The 26,544-nt window shown below is 40.2% G+C and overlaps 1 protein-coding gene across 2 annotated transcripts in view; it reads right to left on the bottom strand.

Annotated features, from left to right (window-relative positions):
• Positions 1-1,655: 1,655 nt before the first annotated feature.
• UBR3 (ubiquitin protein ligase E3 component n-recognin 3) overlaps positions 1,656-26,544 on the bottom strand; it is a 158,264-nt gene continuing 133,375 nt past the window's right edge. For both annotated transcript variants that reach the window (XM_054971129.1, XM_054971130.1), the window contains exons 31-39: positions 19,967-20,072; positions 17,586-17,686; positions 13,281-13,405; positions 8,664-8,771; positions 8,363-8,488; positions 7,485-7,664; positions 6,470-6,679; positions 5,421-5,560; positions 1,656-4,309 (exon numbers count right to left, since the gene is read on the bottom strand). In XM_054971129.1, the coding sequence (XP_054827104.1) occupies positions 4,192-4,309; positions 5,421-5,560; positions 6,470-6,679; positions 7,485-7,664; positions 8,363-8,488; positions 8,664-8,771; positions 13,281-13,405; positions 17,586-17,686; positions 19,967-20,072 (1,214 nt within the window). In that variant the 3' untranslated portion in view covers positions 1,656-4,191. The remainder of the gene's footprint in view (positions 4,310-5,420; positions 5,561-6,469; positions 6,680-7,484; positions 7,665-8,362; positions 8,489-8,663; positions 8,772-13,280; positions 13,406-17,585; positions 17,687-19,966; positions 20,073-26,544) is intronic.

Raw genomic sequence — 26,544 nt, 5'->3', positions numbered from 1 at the left:
CAGGTGGCAATATCCGCCTCCGCTTTTACCTGCCCAGGATCAGTCACAGAGGAGGAGGAAATGTCCGCTTGCCCACCCTCCCCTTTCTAGAGCTCTGTTTTTTCCCACAACAGGCTTTGTTATTAGTAGGAATTACAACTACCTTATTCACTCAAAGGACCCCCACCCCCAACCACACACACAATGTTATAGACAAAAAGGTTTCTATTATTGGATTGTAATAAAATTATAAAATAAATTTGTAAGCAAATTTAAGACTGGGGGATGCCCCAGGCTAGCGCAATCTCATCAGATCTTGGAAGCAAAGGGTCTGCCCTGGTTAGTATGTGAATGAGGGACCAACAAGACCAGTGTTGATACACAGAGACAGGCATGGGCAAACCACTTCTGTTAATCTGTTTTACAGGCCCCAAGGGTGTGTTTGTCACCATACGTTGGATGTGACTTGATGGCACTTTACACACATACACCCTCTGTTTTGCTGGCATACCGGGCAAAAAAACGTAGCCTAGCATTTGAGTAAATACTGTCTCAAATTGCAGTTGTTGACCCCTTCTCAGGTGGTAAATGTACATGTATGAAATGACAATATGGTGGCAAAACCACTGTGCTTAATGGCTAGTATTGGAGAGCCAATGTACAAGAGAATGTCTTCTCTACCACAATATGAACTGCAGAGTTGAAGTCTGAGAACAGCTGACTCTAAGCTCATGTCAGTTTCAGCAGACACAGTGTACAGTAGTAGACAGAGCAATCCTAAGCAGGTCTACTCAGAAGTTAGTCCCATTTTATTCAATGGGGCTTCCTCCCAGGAAAGTGTTCTTAGGATGAATACAAGGCAGAAAGAACTTGCACTCTTTTAACCTAAATGGATTTATTTATTTACATATAATCATCATCATCATCATCACATTCAATTTATATACTGCCCTCCAGGACGACTTAACACCCACTCAGAGTGGTTTACAACGTATGTTATTATCCCCACAACAACAAACACCCTGCGAAGTGGGTGGGGCTGAGAGAGCTCCTAGAAGCTGTGACTAGCCCAAGATCACCCAGCTGGCTTCAAGTGGAGGAGTGGGGGAAGGTTCTCCCCACCACTGCACCTTGTTAATTTGTTTTATTATTTGTATATTGATTTTAGTTTTTGTTTTTATCAATTTTAACTGTTCACCGCCCAGAGCCCCTGGGATGGGCGGTATATACATTGAATAAATAAATAAATAAATAAATAAATAAACCCGGTTCTCCAGGTTAGAGTCCTGCCGCTCTTAACCACGATGCCAAACTGGCTCTCATGTATAGCACACCTTTCTCACTGAGATGCAAGGCTGACTTACACAACAGGAAACATGTTGAAAGAATAAACTGGGATCATTCCATGTACAATGTGCCTTGAACTCTTTAGAGGGAGTGTACAGAAGTATAAAAGTTGGAGGGAAATGCGTGCTTCATTGTCGCAGAGATCTATAAGCAGATGTTACTCACCAGAACAATCTTAAGCCTGGGAGATTAAACCAGCTGATCTGCAATATGGGAGCAGGTTTTAATATTTCATCCAACAAGAAAAAAATTAAGCAAGTTCCGGCTTGTTTTGCTTTTAATAATGTAAATGTCATACTCTAATATTACAAAAAGAGCTCACACAGGAATATAATGACAGTAGACTTTTATTAACATATTTTACAATGTTGAGTACCGTATTTCTAATTTTGCATTTCTGATGTGTCAGAGACTGATTCTATTTCTACAGTAATGTACTGTAATGTACAGTAATGTACTTAAATGATCATTCATACAAGATAGCACACCTGGTAAGTTGGAGGAAGAGCAGCAGCACACACACAAGCATACATTCCGTTCTAGTTTGGACCTGTTGTTTTCCCAAGTAAGCTTAATAAAGCAGGTTTTCAAAAAGTTACGGGAGAAATCAAAATTCTAGTTTCAGCAGCATGCAGTTGTATTTCAAGTAGAATCTCCGAACAAGGGTCTTCTCTCTCTTTTTTGAAACTGAGCAGTGACTAATTCACCAGTATCAAAATGAATACCATGAAATACAAAGGTTTTAAAGTTAAGGCTAATAATTTTACTTCACACCCATATACACAATCATAAAACATTCCACTTTAAATAACTTTAATCAGTTTTTCTGAAGACATTATCCTCTTTGTGAAGTTTCAAGCTAAAAACAGAACACTCAAATTCAAGAGCCCTGTAATTGGGTTTTGTTGGGAGAAGCCAAGAATATTGACTGAGCTTACAAAAGAATGCCTGATGCTCAATAAGTGACCAATGTAAAAATATTACAGGCTAAACATATGGTACAATATTAAAAATGTAGCAATGTTTTCGTAAAAGACTATTTTTCAGTTGGCGAAACAATTGTAGGCTCATAGGAAGAATCCAAATATGTGTGTTTGATATGGTCACACAGAGTTTTATATAAAATAGCAAACCACTTTTGTGAAAAATTCCAATGGGCTGTAAGTCTTCCCCTCCTGCACCTTGGAGTGAACTTTCCCTGCATTCCTGTTCTGTATTTGTTCCTGTGTTATTTTCATAAACTGATTTCCAGTCAGACCTTTGAACAGAGAGCAGCTTTTGACTGAACACATGGTTTCGTCTCTACATTTTTAAAAATTAGTTTATGTATAAACTTTACAGAAAAAAAGCTATGTAAGTCAAAGTATGCAAGAATCAGAAGTGCCTGAATAGCATTGTTTGAAACAGTTAGCAAATGTTTGATTATCCTATGAAAAAGAAAACGCATTTGGCAGCAATATATTACACTAATCTATTATTTTCCCTGCTTGGTAAAGTTTTTTTTTAAATGATGCCCATTACTGTGGATTCCAGTGTTCACTAAACACTCCAATCTACCCAGGAGTATTCAGCATGCAGAAGCTGTCTTGGACCTGTGGATCTCTCGCTCAACTGGGAAATAATGCACACCGCCTGGATGCTTTGCATGTAGCCCCCTCTCTGATCCAGTGACTGGGGCTGGCAACTGGCTGTTCAGGAAGTAAAAGCAGGGCAAAACTGTAATTTTTTAAAACACCCCCTCCCCTGACTGGATCACAGTGGGGCTGTTTGGCATTTCTTACACGAGAGAGGCAGATGAAAACATTCATTCACCTCGTGCCACCTCACAGCTTAACGCATTCCTCAGCACTGCCCCAAGTCTACTAAGGAAATCAAGCAGAAAGGGCAGTGATTGATCTATCAATACAACAGAGAGAAGCTACCCAAGCTTACAGGACAGATCCCAAATTATGCTTTAAGGGCAGGGCTCCCAAGCACGTTTCCAGCTCCCACTTATACTGTAACACACAGCTAAGCGGAAACGAGAAACATGGCACACTTTCCTGGGGTGATGATCTACGATCAGGGGCACTTACAAACTTTGTGTATGCGCACACAGTAAAATGGATGTGTTAGAATTACAAGTAAATAAAGCTCTCTGAAATGGCCAAGACAAAATACTGTAAATGCACCATATTACATTAAGAGCAGCGAGCTATCTATTTTACAGCTATTTCCCTAATTTCTGGAGTTATATCTATGAAATTCCTGAGAATGAATAAGATTTTTCAGCAATGCCTGAAACTAGTTCAAATCGCTCTCTGGCAGTAAGCGAAATCCTTAAAATCTAAAAATCCTTTAAATTGTTTTTTCTTTACAATCTCAAGAAACCAAAAAAAAAAGTGTTACAACTCTTGTATACTTACAAATACGTATCAAGCAAAATTTTAAAGCAACACACACCAAAAAAAAAAAAAAGGCAAAAGGGCAGGGGAAAGCAATATGTTTAGCAGATTACCACACCCATACAGTGTTTCAGCATAAACAAATCCCATCAGGGAAAAAGAAACACTCAATAGCCATGTACTGGCTTTTTTTTTTTAAAGTACAATTTGTGCTTGTCAACTAAAGGATTAAAAAGCAACAGTTGGACAAATTAACGTAGATCTTGCTCTCAAATTAAACAGCACTAATGTGTTTTGCATTCTTTTTGCCATTGCTAAACCTCTTCTTACCGGCATCTCTCTAACACAGGGCTTCACAGGATGGCACAGCTTCACTCTTATCCCCAGTGAAGCCACCAAATTCCCGTTCCCTTAAAGCTAAAGCCGGCCACGTGGCATTCCTCATAAAGGCGATGAGAGAGCGTGGGTGATGGTTAGTGATCTACAAACCGTTGTAATGTGGCCCCCATCTTTTATTGATGTGGTCAAAAGTATGTGAAATCCACTGCTGCTCAAGCACTTTGTATCTTTCCATACATATATAAAGGGGCTTTCCACGCCTGCAGGAACAGAAAAAAAGACAAACAGTCGGGAGAACGGTTAGGGTTCGCCCACGGCATTAGAGCATCCACACCAGCTGAGATTCAGGAGTTTCACTCCAGCATCTTCTATGGAGCAGCAACGGATCATGGGGCACAGCTCCCAGTCTATGGGCAGCTTCATTAGCTTTCCTGAACATGGTTGCTGCCCCATTCAACTGCTTGGGTCGCTTGGACCAGCCCTGGTAATAACCCTGTAAGCAGGGCTTTTTTTCAGGGGGAACGGAGTTCCGGAACCTCTTGAAAATGGTCACATGGCTTCCCCCTGCCCCTTGCCCCCTGATCTCCAGACAGAGGGGAATTTAGATTGCCAATCTAAACTCCCCTCTGTCTGGAGATCAGGGGGTGGGGCCACCAGCCATGTGGCCATTTTCTCTGAGGTCAACCCACTGAGTTCCACCACCTCTTTCCCCAGAAAAAAAGCCCTGCCTGTAAGTATCACCTGTTGCACTTCTTTCACCAGAGTTCTTCTGAGTTTTACCACCTCTCCACAGAACTGTAAAAGTTGTGGAAGGCCCTCCCCAGGAAAGGCCTGTATGGCTTCTTCAGTGACATTTCCTCAGTTTTCTGGGTTCAGTTAATTACATTTTTGATGGGCATGTATGAAGTTATGTTAAGCTACATTATGTGGGCTTTTTTAAAACAGCGATTTCTTCTTAGGTTTTATGCTGTTATAAAGATTCCTTGAGGACCTGTTAAGGCCATGAACTACAGGAACAACCATCCTTTAAAACCAGTTTGGTAAACTGGCCCAAGACTTTCTGAAAGAGATTGTACAACAGGACCATACAAATATCGTCAGTATCATAAACCTTTCACATGTATGTAAGTTAAGGGCAGGAGCTTACAATACTTAGATTTTAATATGTATCTTTTTATTGTGGTTTTTTTTCCATATCTTGGCACCTACCCCGGGTTATGTTTTTTTTAAATCTTGTTTTACTGTATTTTATGCCATGCAACTATTTTCCCTGGTTTACTATCAGATGCACACCAAAACCTTCTATACAGAGGCTTTCCTTAAAAACAGAAGTCTGACAACTACCGTCCCAAGCACTAATTAGATAGTCACCTGAGATCTCTATCTTCTTCACCATGCGCATCCAGGTAAACAGAACCCCAAAGGCAAAATCGATGACCACGAATGATGATGATTACAGAGGCATTGATCAAAAGGAATATGCCTGTCCCAGCGCCACAGTTTTGTGAGTGCTAAAGATTTTTTTTTAAAGAGGAGAAAAATACTTATGGTGAGAGGCTTTAAAATAAATAACGTTCGATCAAAGTACTAACCATATACTTTCAGAGTGCTAACAGTATGACATCTTGTATTTACTGTACTTCTGTCATTTTGTTTCTTAAACAATGAAGGAATTTATGATCCTAAACATTAAAAGCCACTGTGATTTTACAAACACGCTGGTTCCCAATCCCAATGAAGAGGATGAATACTATCTAAAACTTTAAGTGCCCCTGTGCACACTTACGTAAATGCTTCACTAAAAAAAAAAAGACTTTTGCTTCCAAAGAGAACATTTAAGTGTGTGATAAACCAAAAATAAATTTATGAAAAAGGTGTGTTTGTTGTGACATGTATTAATAGAAGTTTACAGGGCCTGGGTTATTAAGTCTGTACCTAAATGAAGCGACTCCGCTAACAGAAGCAAGGACTTGATCCTCAGGGCCGTTTCTTGACATGAGGCTCTTCAAAGAATAAATCAATTCATTTTCGTCATGATGATCAAGTCTTAAATGCATTTGTTCCTGACAAAGGTAGCCTATGCAGTTCATACCATCAGGCTGCTCTAAGCCATGAACTGTTCTCCTAGACATTCAGGAAGAGCGTATTTTAGGTATTAAATTGGATAAAACACACTCTTCAATATCGGTATTGTACAAACTTTCCCCCTCATTTCTCATTTTCCTTCATATCTATTCTGTGACACTATGGCCTATAGAGACAATCTCCCACATAGAACTGGCTATTATTCAACCATTCATTTGAGGGAGGGGCATATATATTTGATCCAGGCACTCAAGTTGGAATTATGACAATGTGCACTCTTTTTCAAAGAGGTATTATCAGTCATCTCATAACAAAGACGGTAAGTCATTTCTTACCAACACGCATTCACAGTAGCTCTGTTGTTTGCAGCACAGTCCTTTCAAGCACACAAAAGTGCCACAAACAAGACAGACTGCAGGATCTTTGGGGACCTTGGTACAGACAGAACAACTCTTTCTGTGATAGTACTGGAAAATAGTATTGTAATTTTCAGGCAACTGTAGGAGGCGTGGTAAGTCCCATTTAGATTCCTGCAAAAATAAAATCTAAAGGAAAAAAAGAGAGAAAAAAGAAGCATACATATAATTCTCCGGTACTAAATTATATATATATTTTCGAGGGAATTTATATGCCTTAAATGTGCCCTTTTTCTGTGTGCGTTCCGTCTAATGTCCTAAAACTAAGCATCCCTATAGCTTAGTAATACAAAGGTCACTAATATTTTTCCTTACAATACACAACCCTGTGCTGTCATCTATCAGTTAGTTGCTAATTCAAGTATCAAGAGGTCCCATCATAATGCTTACTACTGTAGACAGGCAAAGCTACCACTTGTAGTATGGGAGCTTCATCTAGGGTGAGCAAATTAATCTGTAGTTTAATTCAAAAGTTTAGCAGACAGACACATTACTGAAATGCTGATTATTATACTGGATGAAGCCGTAGTCAAATGCTGACCACATCATGCTGTTAGCCCGATCAAAACAAAAAGCAGTTTTCTAAAAGTGCCAACATCTTTTCCACACTGTGACACTGAGAGATCTCTGTCTTTTGGTGCTACACCTCTGAAGATGCCAGTCACAGCTGCTGGCGAAACATCAGGAACTACAATGCCAAGACCACTGTGATACAGCCCGGAAAATCCACAACAACCATCATTTGCTAAAAGGTTACTGCCGGTATACATGCCTTCACTACCATGTGTATTTTTTTAAAACACACTTTAACATGGCTAAATATGAAGGGGCAATCTAGAGTGACTGGTGCTTCACAAACCCAAATATTGCTCCAAAATGGAAGAGTATTCTATTTATTGTTTTGTAATAAGAGGTGGAGATATTCTTTACCTACCTTTACATGTGCTGGATGTTTATTTGCAAATGCAACCAATTCTGAGCACCACTGGGACATTATGTCAAAGGCTGGCACTGGCCAATCCAGACATGAGGCACTGGAAAACTGATGTGCGGATTGAAAAGATGATGGTAACAAGCCCAGACAAGTAGCAAGGACTGTAAACTCCTCATCTTCCTTTTAAGACATAAGTGTGAAAAATCAGACATGTCACAAACACAAAACAGAAGCCAAACCAAAAAGCAATATGAGGAAATGATCCATGGTGGATCACTATCAGGGCTCATTTTGAGGGGGAACGTGCAGGAACGCAGCTCCAGCAGTTCCCCAAAGAGGTTACATGTCAGGTGGCCCTGCCCACCTGACTCTTGGCCATTTTGAGTCCGTTTCAGCCTGGATTGGGGCTGAAACAGCCCGGATTGGGCCTCTGACAGGTGGTGGATCACTCTCCCACTCAGCAGTGGCCCAATCCTGACCATTTTGGGCCCCTTTTCAGCCTCCTTTTGCCATTTTGGGCCCAATTTCAGCCCTGAATGGCCAGGAATGGGTCCAAAACTCCAGGATAGGCGATGTCAGCGGGTGTGGCATATGCAAATCAGGTATGCTAATGACACACTTCTGGTGATGTCAAGGGGCGTGGCATATGCTGATATTAGCACGAGTTCTTCCAGCTTTTTCTACGAAATGACCCGATCACTATGATAAACAACCCCAGCAGCTGGAACACGTGAACTCCCCCTTATTACATGGACTTGTACAGCATCCACAGGTATGATACTTCATATAAAACCCACCAAGTTTAAGTGGTGCGTCTTTGATTTAGAGGTACAATCTAGCATGTTGTGACAGGTCAAGGACTTGGCTTCTCATATTACCTGGCAGCTGGGTAACTCTCCTCCAAAGAGATGGTGCTGAAGAAGGCTTGTTATCCTGAGGAAAGGCAGGCAGAACTGCTGCAAGTAAGTCTCTATGGAGTGTGGACACCAAGCACTATTACTATCCTATATTAGGATGATAAAAAAAGTATTAAATCCTGATTAGTGTAAATTCACTGGTGCATATAAGCAATATGCATTGGTATTGTTACTAATAGAGAATTAAACTCCAAACTTATCAGATATTTAGTAAGTTGTTAGCGTTGGCTATGCTTTACACATTGAAACATGTAATACTTACCATGGACAGACCTTCAGTTTCCTCTTGCTCATAGACCTTCCCTTTGGAGAGCTCACTAATCACATGGCTCAGTAAAACTTCACGAGACGTTTTTGCATTGGCTATATTCTGTTTTAAAGGATACATTCAAAGTATTAGTTTGGTGGGGAGTTTTTTCTAAAGGAAACACAATCATTCCAGTCCAGCATTGTCCTGAAGGTTCAGAAGCTTCTGTACACACATGGAGCTTTTTGCCAATAAGGGCTTCTCCACTATCTTCAGTGGAGGATGTTAAACTTTTGCATGGATGGCTCTGCACCCCACAGCAAAACTAACTGAGTGCTCTGTGTTTGCATTGGAGGACACACAGCAATCTGATCCAGGGCAGAAATCTACAGGGGGAAAAACAATATGCACAACAGCTTTCTACAGCAAAATAAGAGTTTTGAACATAAATAGGTTTACAGGGATAAACTCATTTCACAGAAACACAGAGTTGAAAGGGGCCATACAGACCTTCTAGTCCAACCCCCTGCCCAATGTGGGATGAGCCTAAAGCATTCCTGACAAATATTCATCCAGCCCCTTCTTGAAAACTGCCAGTGAAGGGGAGCTCACCACCTCCCTAGGCAGCTGATTCCACCTTTGAACTATGACCGTGAAAAAGTTTTTCCTAGTATCTAGCCAGTACCTTTCTGCATATAATTTAAGCCCATTGCTTCGGATCCTACCCTCTGCTGCCAACTGGAACAGCTCCTTGCCCTCCTCCAAATGACAGCCTTTCAAATATTTAAAGAGAGCAATCATGTCCCCCCTCAATTTCCTTTTCTCCAAACTAAACATTCCCAGGGCCCTCAGCCTTTCCTTGTAGGGCTCAGTCTCCAGACCCCTGATCATTCTCGTCGCTCTCCTCTGCACCCTCTCGATTTTGTCCACATCCCTTTTGAAGTGAGGCCTCCAGAACTGCACACAATGCTCCAGGTGCGGCCTGACCAAGGCAGCACAGAAAGGGGCTATGACCTCCTGCGATTTCGACGCTATGGCCCCTTTGATACAACCCAAGATTGAATTAGCCTTTTTTGCCACCGCATCACACTGACTGCTCATATTTAGTTTACAGTCCACTCTTACCCCAAGATCTCTTTCACATATACTACTGCCCAGAAGTGTATCCCCCATGCAGTATTTGTGCTTCCCATTTTTGTGGCCCAGATGTAATACTGTGCACTTGTCTTTGTTGAATTGCATCCTATTCACAACCGCCCACTTCTCCAGAGTATTCAGGTCTTGTTGAATTTTAACTCTGTCTTCTTGGGTGTTTGCCACTCCTCCCAATTTCTTCTTAACTGAGAAATGGACTGGAAACAGACTGGACTGGAAATTCTTGATCAACGTATCATGGAGGTGGCATTTTTGGATTATTAAAAATAAAGGGAGTCTTACGACCAGCTTTTGACATGTGTCAGAAATGTAATCAATGTATGCCACAACAGCTGCTTCCCACAAGAATTAAATATTAATTAAACATCTTTTAATTTAGTAGTTTGTACGAACTGTAAAACATTTAATCAAAAAAGTTACAAATGACAATATTGGGCTGCCCAACTCCTTCTCCCCCCATACATGTAGTAGTTAGGTCAACTGAAAGGATGACTATGTTTCAATGAAAATTTTAAGGAAAATACTATGGCTAAGATTCAAAGAACTGTGTAAAGAGTCTGGCACAGTGGGAGAAAGGGCTTTAATTTAATTTAATTTAATTTATTATATTTATATTCCGCCCTCCCCGCTTTCGCAGGCTCAGGGCGGATAACAAAATAGATTTGTAATCTTGAACATCAGTCACCTTCCACAACCCCCGTCTATATCTGCATGCCACATTGCTTTGAAACTGTAGAGATAATTTTTCAGAAACTGGCATAACGATTCAAAGAAAAAAATCCAAAATCCCACAAGCCCTCAGAGGATCCTTAAGGAGATTTCTGGGTTACCAGCCATTACTACTCTTATTTATAAGGTTTTATGTTGAGATTTGCACAGTCTTTTTAAGTACAGCACAAAACATGGTTTAAAAGTTTCAGAAATGTTTCTCTCCTCAAATGCTGCCAGAGGGGGGGAAATTGTGCCTTATGCTTGCAAATACTTCAAAATACCTGTCAATACCTATTTGACTAGGCTTCTTCTCATTTGCATGGAAAAGCCATCTCTGAAGTAGGCCGTATTTTCATTACAGATAGTAGTTGGGCCTTTTAAAATATATGTTCCGATAAAACCTGACTTACTATTTTTATTTTATTCAAGGGGGGAAAAAACAGAGTACGTTTATCAAATTGACTGTGAAAGAATATAAAGCAACAGTACTCGCATTTGCTTCAATGTTACAGTCTTCAATATATAACTATAACAGTGTCTATCAACTGCCATGTCATTTATAGCAACAAACTCTGGATATAACACTGAATCAATGAGCTCAGATCTCAGATTTCTCAACACTCTGACAGCATCTATAAAATAATTCCTGTATAGTAACAATAGTATGCAGAAATTGCAGCAGTCAGCATGGTGGTAACGTATGACGTTGAAGGCCTTCATGACACACTACCTACTTTTACCACCCAACAAGTTTGGTAATGCAAGAGATCTTGAGGGTAGGGGATGAAGAGGGGATTAACAATTAGAAAATGCCTTCCACAGAGTAACAAGGCTAAGATCCGGGTTAGATTAATGTCTTCCTGCTCACTTAGCCCTGAACCTCAGCAATCTACCACAGAAGCTTAGTTGCCTTGGATGGTTATGTTCAGAGAAAGACAAACAGGAAGCACTAAACAGATGAGTGGCACAATCGCAAGACCAGGGTACTTTCACCTCTTTCTTGCCAAGCTAATTTCATCCCCCCTGTCAGGATACCTTCAACTATTAGGGCCTATGCCCACTTTGAGTTTACAAACTATTTCCTCCACACCGTAGAACTGTTTTGTTTTAGCCTCAAAGTGGTTAATGGTTCTAAAGTTTATAGCACCCTGGACTGGCAGGGGCTGGGGCATTAAGATATGGGGATGCAATTTACTAAATCAAATTGTTCTACAGACCTGGGAGTCACCCTTATGGAGAAATCCCTCTTTTATCGGTGGGTATTGCGGGTTTGCTGCCTTTGTGACTGGCACAAGAGCAACAACATCTACGTTACTGTTATAACAAGCAATTACTATTTGAACATTAGAACTGACTCCAGAAAATAAAAGAGGAAAACTGTTCTGAAAACTAACTGAATAGATGTCCAAAATGAAGGAAGAAAAGTAAAATTAAAAAGCTTGCAGAATGGAGAGATCTAAGGAACTTCAAAAAAGACTGCTTAAAATATAGGGCAGGGAGCTGTTCAACACTGACCCCATCTTCCTGCAAGGAGATGGTGCTATCCCAGACATAAGGCTGTTCTCTGGAAATCCAGGACAGAATTTAAGACTATGGGTATGTGTGCGCGCGCACACACACACACACAAACACAAAGGTAAATCTGAATTTTTTTTACTGAATCTGTGAAAAAATTCAGACCCCCCCCCCCAATTCCAAATTGATTGTTTAATTCAGGTAGGCTGAAAATTTCAGTAACATTCAGCCATTCAGCAAATTGAAGGGAATACCTTGTGCTTGTTGCTGGGTACTACTTGGTTCTGTTCTGTGGCGTTCCCCCACTGGCTGAATTTATAGCCTCGCTGCTGTGAATGACACTGATTCTGTTGGGCTAAGTTGCAACAGTACTGGTTGATTCAGTTTGGTTTGAGTGTAATGGGTGTGATTCTCTTGTGTGTTGTTGGTCCTCTTTCTTCACTTTGGTTCTGGGGGGGATGCCATTCCCTTGCTTCAGTTTGCTTCTGTTGGGCTTTATCTGAGACGAGCTCAGCTCGCAATCAGGAGTATGCCTTGGCCATGGCAGCCTTGACCCAGTGCATTTTTGTAGTGAGAGTCACTTTTGATATTTTCCCCACAGGAAACAATGGAGTGGCTGCGGGCCCCTTAGTTTAGGGGCCCATAGATTTGGCCTCTGGGATCCAATCTTTCTGAAACTTGGGGAGGTGTCTTTAGACGACAGTCAGGAGCAGAGCACCTGCAAATTTGGTGGAGTTTGTTTGAAAAATGCCACCACCACCAGCACCCCATAGGGAATAATGGAGAGTAGTTGGGGGCACCTTCTTTGGGGGCCCATAAAATTGCCCATGGGGGTCCAATCCTCATGAAACTTGGGAGGTCTTTAGAGGACAGTCAGGAGTAGACTCTCTCTAATGTCGGTGAAGTTTGGTTGAAAAATGACCACCACTCCCAGGCCACTGGATAGCCCTCAGATTGATTTTCCCATAGGAAACAATGGAGGAATTTTACCAGATTAATTCAGTAAAAAAATGGAATTCCTGTTTTTTGATTCAGAATATCTGGAATCCACCAAATGAGCCAAAATTTGGTATTTTAATCCAAATTCCGAACCAAACTGAACACCTCTATTTAAAACAGATTTGGGTTGCAACACAGGAGCAAGTTAGATGTATTTAAATCCAATGAAAACAAAAAAAGGACTCAATTTTGCATAAGGGGCAGAACTGCAGATTTATCAATCCATTTACAGTTTATCATAAGGCTACAAACCTTTTTCAATGCTCCTGAGTTCATCCAAGTTGTCCTGTCTTCAGTGCTGCATTTAATGGAAAGTGCAACGAGAGCTTGTATATACAATAATGTGAAAAGCACCTTTATGATACAGGTAAAGTGTTCTATAAAAGAAGAAAAATAGACACCATCATTTGAGCATTTTGAATTAGGACTCACATTTTTATAGCCCAATTATATACCCTATAAATTTGCAAATAAAAATTTTTCCAACTGGAGCATCCAAAGCCACATAAGCACTAAGTTGCATTTTTAACATATCGTTATATTCCTTGTATGCTAAGGCCTGCACAACAAAAGGTATCTCCAGTCATACCTGTAAGACAAAAGTGTTATTTTTGCAACTGCTATTTTAAACCAGTGTTTATAGCTGGTATAATGAGTGGTTTTTGTTCTCAGTGTGTGATCTTGTGGCTTTGTTTTTGTAGATGTTTTTATATTTTTGACTGTGAACCAGCTTGACCTAACTGGACAAGGGGTATAAATAAAAACACAGATAAATATACAAACATATTGCACTGTCTGGAAAACTGAAGATGTCCTGAAACTAGTACTAGAATAATAAAGAGGGTAATTCAATTAAAAAAATCAATTATGATTACATTTCGAGGTTTAACTGGAGCGCGACCTATGTGCTCAAGTAGACACGAAGGCCCCAAATACTCATCATGAGAAGCTGCTTACTATATCATCTGGCCTGAGCAGTAAGAGTGCTTCAAGGTACAAAACCAAGGGAGCATAATATACAGTACACTGAAGACTCGCAGACGTCTTATGTTCCCCTCAGAAACTCTTAACCTTAACAAGATTCTAAAGGATAGCTTTCGGATAGAGACACTTATAACAACGCCGTATACTCTGCCTTGCTGCCGAGTACCAAATGCCAAGTAAATACCAAGTTAAATGTCATATGCTGGAAGGCTACAACTTCAGTAAAGCAGCTTGCCTGATAAGCAACATAAGAAAAAAAAATCACTATTTCGATTAATCTGGAAAACATTCCCTGTGCCACTGTTGTCATTAAAGGTTTGTGTGCTGAGAGGAGAGTCCACTACATCAAAATAATTCACCAGCCAATTTCTCCACTGGGAAGTAATATAGTGGGTAAATCTGGATCAGTACTTCAGATAAAACCACTGATTTATATACATGAATGTACAGCATCCTACTTGGTTGTCCTCTTAGCTCTTCTACAAACCCTTTTCCATCTTGTAAACATATGTCTTAAATTGGGATGTTTAGAAATGAACATACCGCTACTCCATGTGAGGTCTTACTAAGGCTGAGTAGAATATGGCAACTTTCAGATTATCTGAATTGACATTCATACTGGTCCAAGCTAAAATGGAACTGGCCTTCCTTGCAACAGTGGGCCAGTGCTGATTCAAAATTGGTGCTCTACTAACTCTGTGCGTTCGTGCGTGCGTGCGTGCGTGCGAGCGAGAGAGAGAGAGAGAGAGAGAGAGAGAGAGAGAGAGAGAGAGAGAGAGAGAGAGAGAGAGAGAGAGAGAGAGAGAGAAGAGCCATCAACAGTTAACTAATTCAGGAACATTGTTCCTTCTGTGCAGCTATCTTCTCCCCTCCTACACCATTAGCCAGGGCTCAGTTTTTCAATGGACAAAGAATTCCCAACTAAAGTCCTGTGATTATACAATGTATTGTGTGGACAGACAACAACCATATATTTTAACACATATCCATTCTGTTTCTGTTCTACTTTAAAATATTCAACAAACTACCTTTTATACTATGATAATCCTTTAGGTTACATAGTAAGTGTGCACTATCCACAGAATATTTATACCCTCTTACCCTTTTGAATTCTCTGATAAAACTGATGAGGAAAAAACTGCATGAAAATGTTCTAGCATGGAACCTCTCTACAATGATGGGCTTAAATTTATGGTATTATCTCTTCTGAGGTGGATTCAGATCAATTTTACCCCTCAGAATAAAGAGTCTGAACAATATAAAGGCATTTATGTTGCCTTAATCACTGCTGGATTGAAAAAGATAACTAAGGCCATTTATAGTTAATAAGTTAATGCAATTCCCAAGGCCATGCTTGAAGGGTAAGAAGTGCCATTTAGATACTACGTATTAAGTGCTAATTTTCTCACAGAATACCATGTAGATATTATTTAAAGCAAAAAGAGCTTACTACAAATGACAACCTGCCAGATTAGATACTCCAGAACAAAAAAGAAAATTATAGAAGTACCCTAGAAATATTAATCAGATCTCTCACAGATCTGGAAATGGAACCGCATTTCACCTGTCATTTTTTAAATTAGTAATGTGTGGGATGGGGGTGGGAGTTGTATATCATATTACTGTTTGGAAGCAACTGATACAGGAATTTCCTTCTTTTTTGGTCCTCCATTTACTGTTGTCATTTAAAATGTATAACTGCTTGAGTGCAGACAGCTTTCTTTTTATTATGTTGCTTTATTAAACATCCATGTGAAGTGATATGTAAAAATAAGTACTTCTGAAGTAACTAATATCCTCTCAACCAAACCAAACAGCTACATAAAGGCACGCATATACAGTAGAATCTTTATCGCGCTTATTATCATTTCATCCCATATGATTTAAAGAGATCTAACTAAATATAAATAGCATTTCACTTAATTCCTTTAAGTTTTCAGCACTAATTGTCTTTTTATCCAATTGCCTCCATGTTGGTAAGTCCAAATTATTATAAGAAAGATGGTTTCCCTAACCTCCTATTTTCTACCCCACAGCAGCCCTTAGGATTTCCAGGTCATGAATACAGATGTCCCAATGGGCAGAATTCTAGTCTATCAGCAGCCCTTTACCTTTAAGCCTCTCCTAGTAAGAACACAGTATCATAACCAAATACCCCATTGCCAATCCCACAACTGGAGTGGAACTCAAGGACAACCACGCTGAAGGCCATAATAGAGAAACCTTTCAATGTTTTAAGGAAGCGGAAAAGAAGCCAGTTTTCCAGTGTCAGTGGCCTTCTTAGCTGTATTAAGTTGTATTAACTGCACTCTCCACTGTATTAACAACGTAAGATGAGCACTGAAGTCTAGTGTAGTTTCCATTTTTGACCAGCCGATTAAAATGATTAAAAACATTTGCTTCCCATACTAGTCTCAACTTTTGTTTACAAAGCTTCACACCCACACTCCAGTAAACTACGATGGATATTTACAGCAATTTCTAGTGTCTAAATCACTGGACAAGACTTACTTCCTCAGATATTCTTACTTCTTATGGCCAGGATAAGACAGAATGACTTGTTCTAGGTCACCTAGTGATCTTCATAACTAAGTACAACTGCAAGCCTGGCTTGTTCAGGCCAACACTTTATTCTAAGCATCATGGCACACAGTAGTTCTGAACTCCTCCCATTGACTATGGAATTTAGTAGAATTCACCAAACCAGTGGATGATAAAGTTCAGTAAAACAGACCCAGAGAAAATTTTAAAAGGTTATATACAAATCATGATACTATTTTCCAATCTTGGACACAGTTCTGGTTGAATACTCAACCCAATTTACTTCTTAAAGGTTTTATTCACCTTAACAGGCATTATCTTCATGCATCAAGGGGACAAAAGGCTCCTTACATAGATTATTATGCTTTTTAATGGAATGTACCAGATGTCAAAAAAATCACAGCTGGAGACAGTGATATGGCAATTTAAGTTTCTGCAATTCCTATAAATAACACTTCTTACTTCCAGAAAATGCAAAACATAGAACCTTTCGGTAAAAGAATCAGGGCAGCATTTTAAAATAATAAAATTAAAAGCTTCAAATCAAACAATGAACGATAAAATCAACCCTTCAGAAACATCTTGGAATCCCAGGAACTTATATTTGAATTTATATATGCAGCCTCATTACAGATACTGTATTACAGCAATTATCTTTGTTGTAGTATTAGAATTGCTACAGTTCAAGCTGTTAAATTAAAATAAATTATTCTTTCACCCTCAGGCATTCACAGTTCAATGAGAAATACTGAGCATTCCCACTGCAGCAAAGAGAATGAAGGCCAAAGAAAGTCCCCTTCCCCTGAACTCAAGGAATTTAACAGTTACAATACTATTGTCTGATAAAAGTGAGAAGACAAGAGTCACAGATAAATTTATGTTCAATGTCAGCTCACAGAGATAAAGCAAAGTAATTATTTGAGTATGTGCAGTAGACAAGGGTCTGATTTGGTGCCTTTAAAAAGCCACCTTTGAAGGAAAACACACACACACACGAGTCTGGTTTATTATTTATGATTTTGTGTAACCTACCTTTGTGCAATGGCTGTGGCATGGTTAAGATCTGGATGAGCAGAAGGGATAAAACATCTCTGTAAAGTACTGGAACCTCTGGCTGCTCTTCACTGCACATCCTGAAAAATTAGAGGGATAATCATGTTTCTCAATCAAGTATCATTTAATTGTAAGCTTAGCATATAGTGAGAGAATTTCTATTTAAGCAGAAGCTTATACTGTGAAACTAACAAACCAGATCTTCAGATCCACACTCTGATTTATCATATATAAAATTATTGTTATAGTTTCACGTAAAGTAGATCCCCCTCTCCCAAAAAAACGGACGCCATTCAGTTGCAGGTCTAGGATTCAGTTTGGGTTTTTTTAGAGAAGATTATAGTCATAGTACACATAATCATCCATTATCATTCTTCCATTTGTTAAAGGTCTACTAGGTGGTCAGATTTACTCACATCCTCTTTTAACTCATAACAATTTAGAAAAAAATCTAAAAGTATATTTTATAGAGGAAATGCCTCTATAAACGAATGAAAAGCTCAGTCTAGAATTGCCATTGTCAAAGGTACTGCCACAACTCCCACTGTCAAAGAAGCAAGCAGCTGCTCACTTCAGCAGAACTGCTATGACAAAAATTCAGTGGAAGGTTCACTTCATAAAAGTGCATGGACAAATACATATACAAACATTAAAAATGACCCTATGCAAACAAAATAAAACAGCAACAACTCAAGCTGTTATTGTTCAGTTATTGAATTTTTCTGTTCTACTGTAAGAGGCAATCTTTTAAGACACATTTCAATAAGCTGTTAAACTTAAAATTAAGAATACTATTGTTTTTAAATTATCAGCATCCAGTAAAAAAATAACAGGATGGCCAATGATTGAAGTCTGTATTCCAATAGTTATTTTTTTCTTCTCTAAACAATGCCATTATATGAAGTGCAAGTCAAACACCAACTTCTTGCATAATCAATTAGAAGACTATATGAGGATGTCTAGCAACATTACAAAAATGTGAGAATCATTTGCCAACATTTATTCATTCTGCAAGAACAGTCAAAATTTATATAAAATGCCAGAGTTTTAGATAAGCTCCTTTAGTTTACATCAAGCACCACAGAACTTTAAGTACTTAAAAACTGCTCTGTCATTTACTAAAAGCCTAAGCAACTTCTTCATCAGGACACCCAAACTGTATTTTTAAAGTCCGTACAGAGCGCAGAAATGATCCATCCAGCTAATCCCTGGCACGTATGAGGGAGGTGGATAAGTGTGACTCTCCAAGACACGGTGCCACAGCAGCAGTTAATAAAAAGCAAATTAATGCAACTTCCGCTAGTGGTAAAGCAGAATGACTGTAAAATGAATCAACATGTGCCATGTTTCCAAACACCCAACTGTACTCTGCGATACTAAGAATCTGACAAATTAGTCATCCAGCGTTCTTTTGTTTTGATCCCGAGCTGCCGGCTCCTTCACTGGGTGAACTGGTATTTTTGGGGAAATGTTAAAATTATCAGCTGGCAACTCTGTTTACATATAAAGTGTTTCTATTAATGTACATGTACAGATAGATGCCTAGCAAATGTAAAGCCTGCAATACGGTGTTTGCCTGTGAACTACTTCCACTCCTCTCCACCTCCTCCTCTGTGGGCTTATCAATACGTGAATTGTTTATACCATCTCTCACTTCAGTGCCAGATTACCTCCACTGCCCTGTAAAGTCAAAATTATGCATGACCACACTATGCACTGGATCCTGCCAAACATATCCACATGTACAAGGGACGCCAAGAAACAGCTAGAGAAGGAAATTGGAGGTCTGCTGCAGGAGGAGGGAAACAGTGAAAATTCCCACTGGTTTCCTCCTCCTTCGGCAGACCTCCAGTTTCCCTCTCTAGCTGTTCCTGAGTGTCTTGTGCCTCAGTAGCAGTATTTCAGGGTGCATTTAGGGCTGCAGCGATATGTGTGTATGTGAGAAAGAAAGTCACAATCTGCAGGTAGAAATCCTTCTGTTCACAAAGATTTTCAGCAGGATCCACATGGTTCTCAGTATTTGCCCTGTGCAGTTTTTGTTACTACTTATTTAAGCGTCATTGTTTTGTGTCTTTGATTACATATTTGATAGACTCTAAACTGCCCTGATTTTATTGTAAGAGAAGTAAAGGACAATCAAACAAGTAAATATGCAAACAAGTAAATAAAGCACGTGTGCTTTAAAAAAATGGGCTCCAGATCTGCACCATTTTAAATTTATTTGGATACAAAGTATTTTTGGAGAAGACATGAAATTCTAATGCATAACACGGTATCAAATTCAATTCATTCAAATGGAACACAGAAAGGTTAAATTGCTAAAATTTCCCAAAGATGCCCTCTCAAAGAACTGTACTTACTGCAAATTCTTGTCTTCTATCAACTGTGTTAGCTTTTTCCACGGGTTATAAGCAGAATCAATGCTGTACAGTCGCATGTGCATAGCCAACACGTGAATCAGCTGATCTGAATTGGTAAGCAGAAGATAATAGTTGGTGAGTTAATGTTTTAATCAGAAGAAACTAACGTGCAAATTATTGTGCTTCTCTAAACTGGTGAGCAAATGTTATAGGCACACACAGAAGAGTCAATGTAATGCAATATAGTGCAGTGGTTCCCAACCTTTTTCGATATGGTGACCCACAAGTCCAAATTTACTTTTTATGTTGACCCATCTAGGGCTGGTCTAAGAGACTGAGATGCTGGGGAGTGGGGAGTAAGTTGAGGAGATGCAGGAAGATGTCAGATGTCAGCAAAGAGGAGGGTGTCAACTGGCTCAGTGCAGTACATCCCACACAACAGGTAGAGGGCAGGGGCCTGGGCAAGAGGCTGGGCTGCTGAAGGAGCAGCACCAAGATAGAGCCTACACTCACACACCTCTCTTTCTTTCCTCCTCTCATGTTTCCAGGCGCTGAACAGTTCCTGCCCACTCTCCAGCCATTTCCTCCTTCTTCCGCCTACTATTGCCGTTACTAATTGCCAGTTCCCCCCCCTCATTATTGTCACAAAGGGGGGGGAAAGTGAGAATGTGAGAAGACAGAAAGGAGACAAAGAGAAGGTGCAAGGGGCAGAAGTTGCCATTAGGGATGGCTGGCCTGTGATCTACTTTCAGAGGCTTGGCAACTCACTTTTGGATTGCATGCACTGAGGCCAGGGAAATATGAGTTTCCATCCTGAACACAAACCATGAGCCCATATACAAACTATGCTTAATAGATCAATGTCTACTGAAGGTTCCCCTTTTATTGAATCATGCTTGACTATGACCTATACTTGTACATTCTCCTTCACTGTCCCTTAATTGTGGAATGAACTTCTGCAATAGGTCCAACAGAACTCCTTACCGTTAGCTTTTAGAAAGGTTGTAAAAGCTTCTTTTATTTCAAAGACTTTGGGCCAAACTCTGATGCACTCTCACATAACATTCAGGAAGTAACATTCCTGAGATCTCTGGGGCCTGATTCAGCTCAGGAACATGGTACAAAAAGGAAGGACTTCAGCCTTCTTTCCTACACCCTCTTTTTGACCTGAAATGGATTCCTGATGTTATGTCTGCTTGCAAGTCAAGTCAGAGGACCCCCAATCCAATTTGTGTGACTTGTATCATCGAGTTTGTCCTTTTGTCTGTCTGACTTCTGGCTGAGCTACTGCAGTTGTTTTACTGTTTTTTAGTAGAATCAGCTTGAGTTGCCTGGAGCTCTGGCAAGTAAAAGTGGGTTAAAATGTTTTAAATAAATAACCATGTGTATACCAACCTGAGCTCCTTGGAGAGACAGAAGGAAACAGAGATGAAGTTTTTCTTGCAATAACTCAAGAGCATTCCATATAAGGCTCTGGAGTCCATTTGCTCATAAATATACATCAAAACATTGTTTCAGGATTTTTTTTAGAGCGCTGCTGCACTGGCAGGAGAGGTTTGCTCCATAAACAACAGGCAACCACTTCTCTAGTGCTGCACCACCAGGCCAATAACAATTCATGAATTAGCTCAAGAGACAAAGCACTAGATTCTACCATCAGTTTCCAGCATCTAGAAGAGCTCAGAATTGAGCTGAAGGTTTGATTTTTTGATTATGAAAAGCTGGCAGTCAAGCTACACTTTCTAGGATGAACTGGCAATAGAGGAGACAAAACTGATTGGCAGTAGATACAAAACAGACAAAAGAAAGAAGTTCTTCACACAACATAGAACTAATTTATGGAATTTTCACAAGTTTTATTGAAAGCCAGGATAGTTTCAAAAGGCAATCAGATGAATTCAGGGAAGACAGCTATTAACCACAATGGCTAAATGGATCCTCCAGGGTTAGAGGCAACATGTCACTGAATGACAACTGCTCGAAGATGATGGCTACTGCTTTCAAAAGCAGTTTGTGAGCTTCCGGAAAACACCTGGTTGGACGCAGGATGCTGAACAAAATGGATCACAGGCCTGATCAATGGACGGAGAAGTTGGGAAAGATGGGAGAAAAGCCGGGGAAAACTTGCAAAGTGTACAAATGCCCCACAATGCTGTGGGGGAGCAGGAAGAAAAATTGCTCCCAAACAGCATAGATGCCATGGCAAATAACCCATCCAGAAAAAACATTTTTTCTATTGACATTGCAAGACAAGTGTTAAATTCTGACTATGCTGTGCACAAGCCACGCTATCCCTGGTGTGCATCATCTTGTGTATTACTCTTCTGTCATATAATTCATGGATTTCAATGGACCTAGAAGTGAAGTAGGGATTCTTTGAAACACAACAAACCAGTTTATGAAGAGTTATATTGCATGCGCTGAACAAAATACAAGAAGGTATTTCATGGACACAGAACAGAATCAGGCTGGTGCATGGTGTAATGATGGAAAATTAATTCCAGTGAAGTGACTCTCTCTTAACATATTTGGTTACAAACTCCTTCAATGAAAGCAACATTAGAGCACCCTTGTGGCCGGGGATCCTCTGCAATATTTTCAATTTCTTTCCAGATGCCTCTATGCAATTAAATATCTAGTAAAAAGGTAAAACATTTTAATACCATTTTAATGTTCAAAAAGTAACTACCTGCCTCCCTGGTTTTTGTTTTGACACATAATAAGGGATACAATCAATCACTTTTGTGTTACTTCTATGTGAGTACACTGTCAATTTTTCCATGTCGGAATGAACTTTTGGGTGTTTTTTTTAAAAAAAAAAAACAAAATTGAGATCCAGTCAATTATTTACCATACTTTTGTTATTTATTGTCCTTCTTCTCTATTCCCCTTTCCCTATAGCTGTTAACATCAAAACATTCTCCTAGATTTAAATATAAATCAAAGGAGGAATTAATTTATTTTCCACAAATAGACAATTATTCACAGGCCCTTGGGGAGGCCAAAGCAGCCTCATGCTGAAGTCAGCTGATTCTACGAGAGCTGGAGGGCTGTAATTAGCTCCTGGGGCTCGTCAAATAATTGAAAGGCACAGATGACATTGGAACGGATTGCTGTCACCTGTTTTTTCTGAATCAGATGCAGTGAAGGAAGACAAAACAAGTTCCCATTTGCTACTGGCAAGAGATTATACCAGAGAAATACTGTCAGAGAGCCTTCTATTTAGAGTATACTTTGCAACCTATCAGGAAGAAAAGTTTCAATTCTTTTGTCTGAATTGCAATAAAATTATTTTCTTTCTCCCTTGGGCCTCCATACTTTTAAATGTATATAATACCACATTGCTTCTTTTGGAAATAGAAAGCATAAACGAACAGAAGGGTTTCTGAATAAGGGTAGACCGACAAAGTTTTCCAGGACATGAGTTTTTGTGAGCCAAAGCTTGACACTGTCAGATACAAGAATTAAGATCCATCATCAGCCCTTACACCCAAGTTAGAAGGTGGGAGAAGTGCATAAGGATAGATTCACATGTTGGTCTGTATCCTGCCACTTGGCTTAGCAAAATCTGAAGCCTTCCTCCAGCCTAGGGAGCCTTCCTCTAGTGGAAGGCTCTTCCACCAGAGGAAAACCCACTTCTGTTGGAGGAATGCTCCTCAAGCTGGAGAAAGTCTTTATACCTTGCTGAGCTGAGTGGTAGAGTACAGACCATTGGCTTGAATCCAACAGAGTATTTCCACAGGTGGAAGAATGTAACCAAGATTGTTTAAATTTCTCATTTCCCTTGCTAAAATTGGAGCTCAGTTATTGTACGGGCCCCCGCTCTGGATTGATGTTATCAACAATTCAGTTGAACGTGTTCAATCTAACTTTCTGCATAAGATCATGGGGGTTCCTATGGGTGTTCAATATGCTGCCTTATGCTTAGAGTGTGGTCAGAATTTGTTGGCCAACAAGGCATCGCTTCACACTATTAAATATTGGTTGAAACTCCATTTTAATTCTGATCTCCACAGTTATACGTACCATTTATTATCTGAATTTGCCAACTCTAGTTGGTCAGCCTGTACTGAAGCTAAAATAAGTTCCTTGAACTTATCTATAGAATCTTTATCCCTGCTATCTGAGTCTGAGGCCTTCTCAAAAATAAAATCCAGTCTTTTGGGATTAGAGTTACAAACTCTCTATAGTTCTGCTAATAGAACTTGTTCTCCCCTAAACTTGGGGACTGTCCCTAATGTAAGCTTCCCAGCAGTATACCTTTACCAACTCCTGGCTCCCAATCTACGTAGAGCCTTTTCTCTGGCCAGATTTAATGTTCTTCCTTCAGCCATTTTATCTGGCAGATTTCATGGGATTCCTTATTGTAGCAGGTGTTGTCCTTGTTTGATGGACTGTGTTGAAACTGTTTCCCGTGTTCTTTTCCAGTGCCCTTTTTATCTGGCACCACGCCGGGATCTTCTACATCCTACATTAGCCCAACTTTCAGAGTTTTCTGATGATTTTAAGGTTCAGTTCCTGCTTGACAACCCAGATGGGGAAATAACTGAAATAGTAGCTAAATTTCTCTACAGTGCCATGGCTATACGTCCTGACAAGTAATATTCTGTACTGGTTTTGCTGCACTGTTGCCCTGCTCCTATCTGTATTTTAATCTCATTTTGTATGGAGTCTCTGTATTTAAAATTTTGTATTTTATATATGCCAATAAAGGCTTGCTTGACTTGATTTCCCTCACTCCCACCGCAGCCCAATTTCAGGAAGGCAGGAAGAAAGTTGTGCTCCTCAAGTGAAAATGCTCCACTGGATCAAAGCGATTATATATTTTTTTTTAATAAATTTTTTTATTTTCATAACTACAAAACACTACACCAGACTATCACAAGGAAAGGGGAGAGGGAAGGGACAAAGGGGGGTGGAAAAAGAAAAGGGGGGGGAATGAACTACAAACACTAAACACTACACTTCAATGTTTCCCTTCATACTGTCATAATACAAAAATAGCTCCATAGAATAATGATGGAGTGGTTAATCATACAGAGAATAAACATTTCAAATTCTGTTTAAACTTTCCTCCCCCTTCTAGGTCCCGGACGCAATTCTCTCTGTGCAACTGCTGTTGCGATGCTCTCCTCCTCCTCCCCCCCCCTCCGGCTCCTCCTTTTCTTCGTTCTTGGTGCAGCAGAGTTCTGGGTTTTTATTCTCAAAATCCTTTAGTTGATCTTCTGATAATATCTTATAGGCCTGATCTTTATATCTGAACCATATTCCTTCCAGGAATAACCATTTGTACTTTATTCCATGGTCCCTCAGAAGAGCTGCAAACTTTTTATATTTAAAACGCCGTTTCCGGACTAGAAATGGAACGTCTTTCAAAATCTTGACTTTCAAACCCATAAAGTCCAAATCCGCATTGTATGAGTTATATAGGATGGTGTCCCGAATCTTTTTAGATGAAAAGTCAATAATGATCTCACGAGGCAACTGTCGCTTTGTTGCATATTTTGAAGAAGCCCGACGGACCTCCAAAATGGCGCTTTTAACCTCTTCTTTAGTCGTCCTCGCGGGTGTCGCCAGTAGTTCCGAGACCAAATCCCACAGATCCTCATTTTCCTCCTCTTTCACGTTTTGGAGACGCAAAATTGTCTGCGTTCGTTCCACCTGTAGCCCGATCAGCTGGTTCTCCACCAACTTCAGCTCCTTTTTTGTAGCCTTCACAAGTGACGCACTTTCCAGAGCAGACTTTTCTGCCCCCCCCGCTGCTGCCTTAATGGTTTTCACCTCGCTTTCAATTAAGCCCACCCTTTGATCAGTTTCGTTCAGCTTGTCAACAAAGGGTTTTATGGCTTCCACCACCGCCCTGCGCACCAACTCTTCGAGCGACTCCCCCTTCAAAGTAGCCGAGATTGACTTACCGAGAGCGGGACTTTGCTTCTTTGCTGCCATTTGGGGGGGGGGGGCGCCAACAAAATTCTGGAACTCAACGAAGGGGAAGAGCGAGTCCTCTTCAGATCAACCTCTCCTTCACAAACGCTTGTAAAACAGAAGGGATTCGCTTGTTTACAGGCTTCCGCCTGTTTCTTTTACTTGCCGTTTCTCGTTGCCCGGCGGCACTCGAGGCGCCGCGCACATCTGCCGGCCTCCATAGGGACAAACGGGCAATTCCCCCCCCCCCGCATTGATTTCGGGGAGTTCTTCCCGCCGCGTCCCGGACCCTGGCTCCCTCCCTGGGAGTCCTGGGGGCTAATCCTTGCGGATCAGCCGCCCGGTCAGGGTGCCCGGTCGTTTCCTCCCGGACCAGCCGAGAGGAGCGTCCGGCATGGCTGAGAAAACGAAACCGAATTAAAAAGCGATTATATTTTATGTTTCCAAGTTTGTATTTTTTTTGGAGCTTGTGCATATACCTGTAAAGGGATTATTTATATGTTTTTCAATACTATTATGGGGGAAAAGCATCCTTCAGTTGATTCTTACTAGGGTATTATCTGTAAAAGCAGATAAATGCAATGAGCTCCTTTATAATTTATTATAATTCAAATTGATTTTTAGTAAAACAAAATTTTAGGAGGAAGACTTGA

The sequence above is a fragment of the Eublepharis macularius genome, chromosome 2 (assembly GCF_028583425.1).
Source record: "Eublepharis macularius isolate TG4126 chromosome 2, MPM_Emac_v1.0, whole genome shotgun sequence".
NCBI classification, from domain to species: Eukaryota; Metazoa; Chordata; class Lepidosauria; order Squamata; family Eublepharidae; genus Eublepharis; species Eublepharis macularius.
Note: the sequence above shows the minus strand (reverse complement) of the source record. Positions and strands in the feature narration are given on the sequence as shown.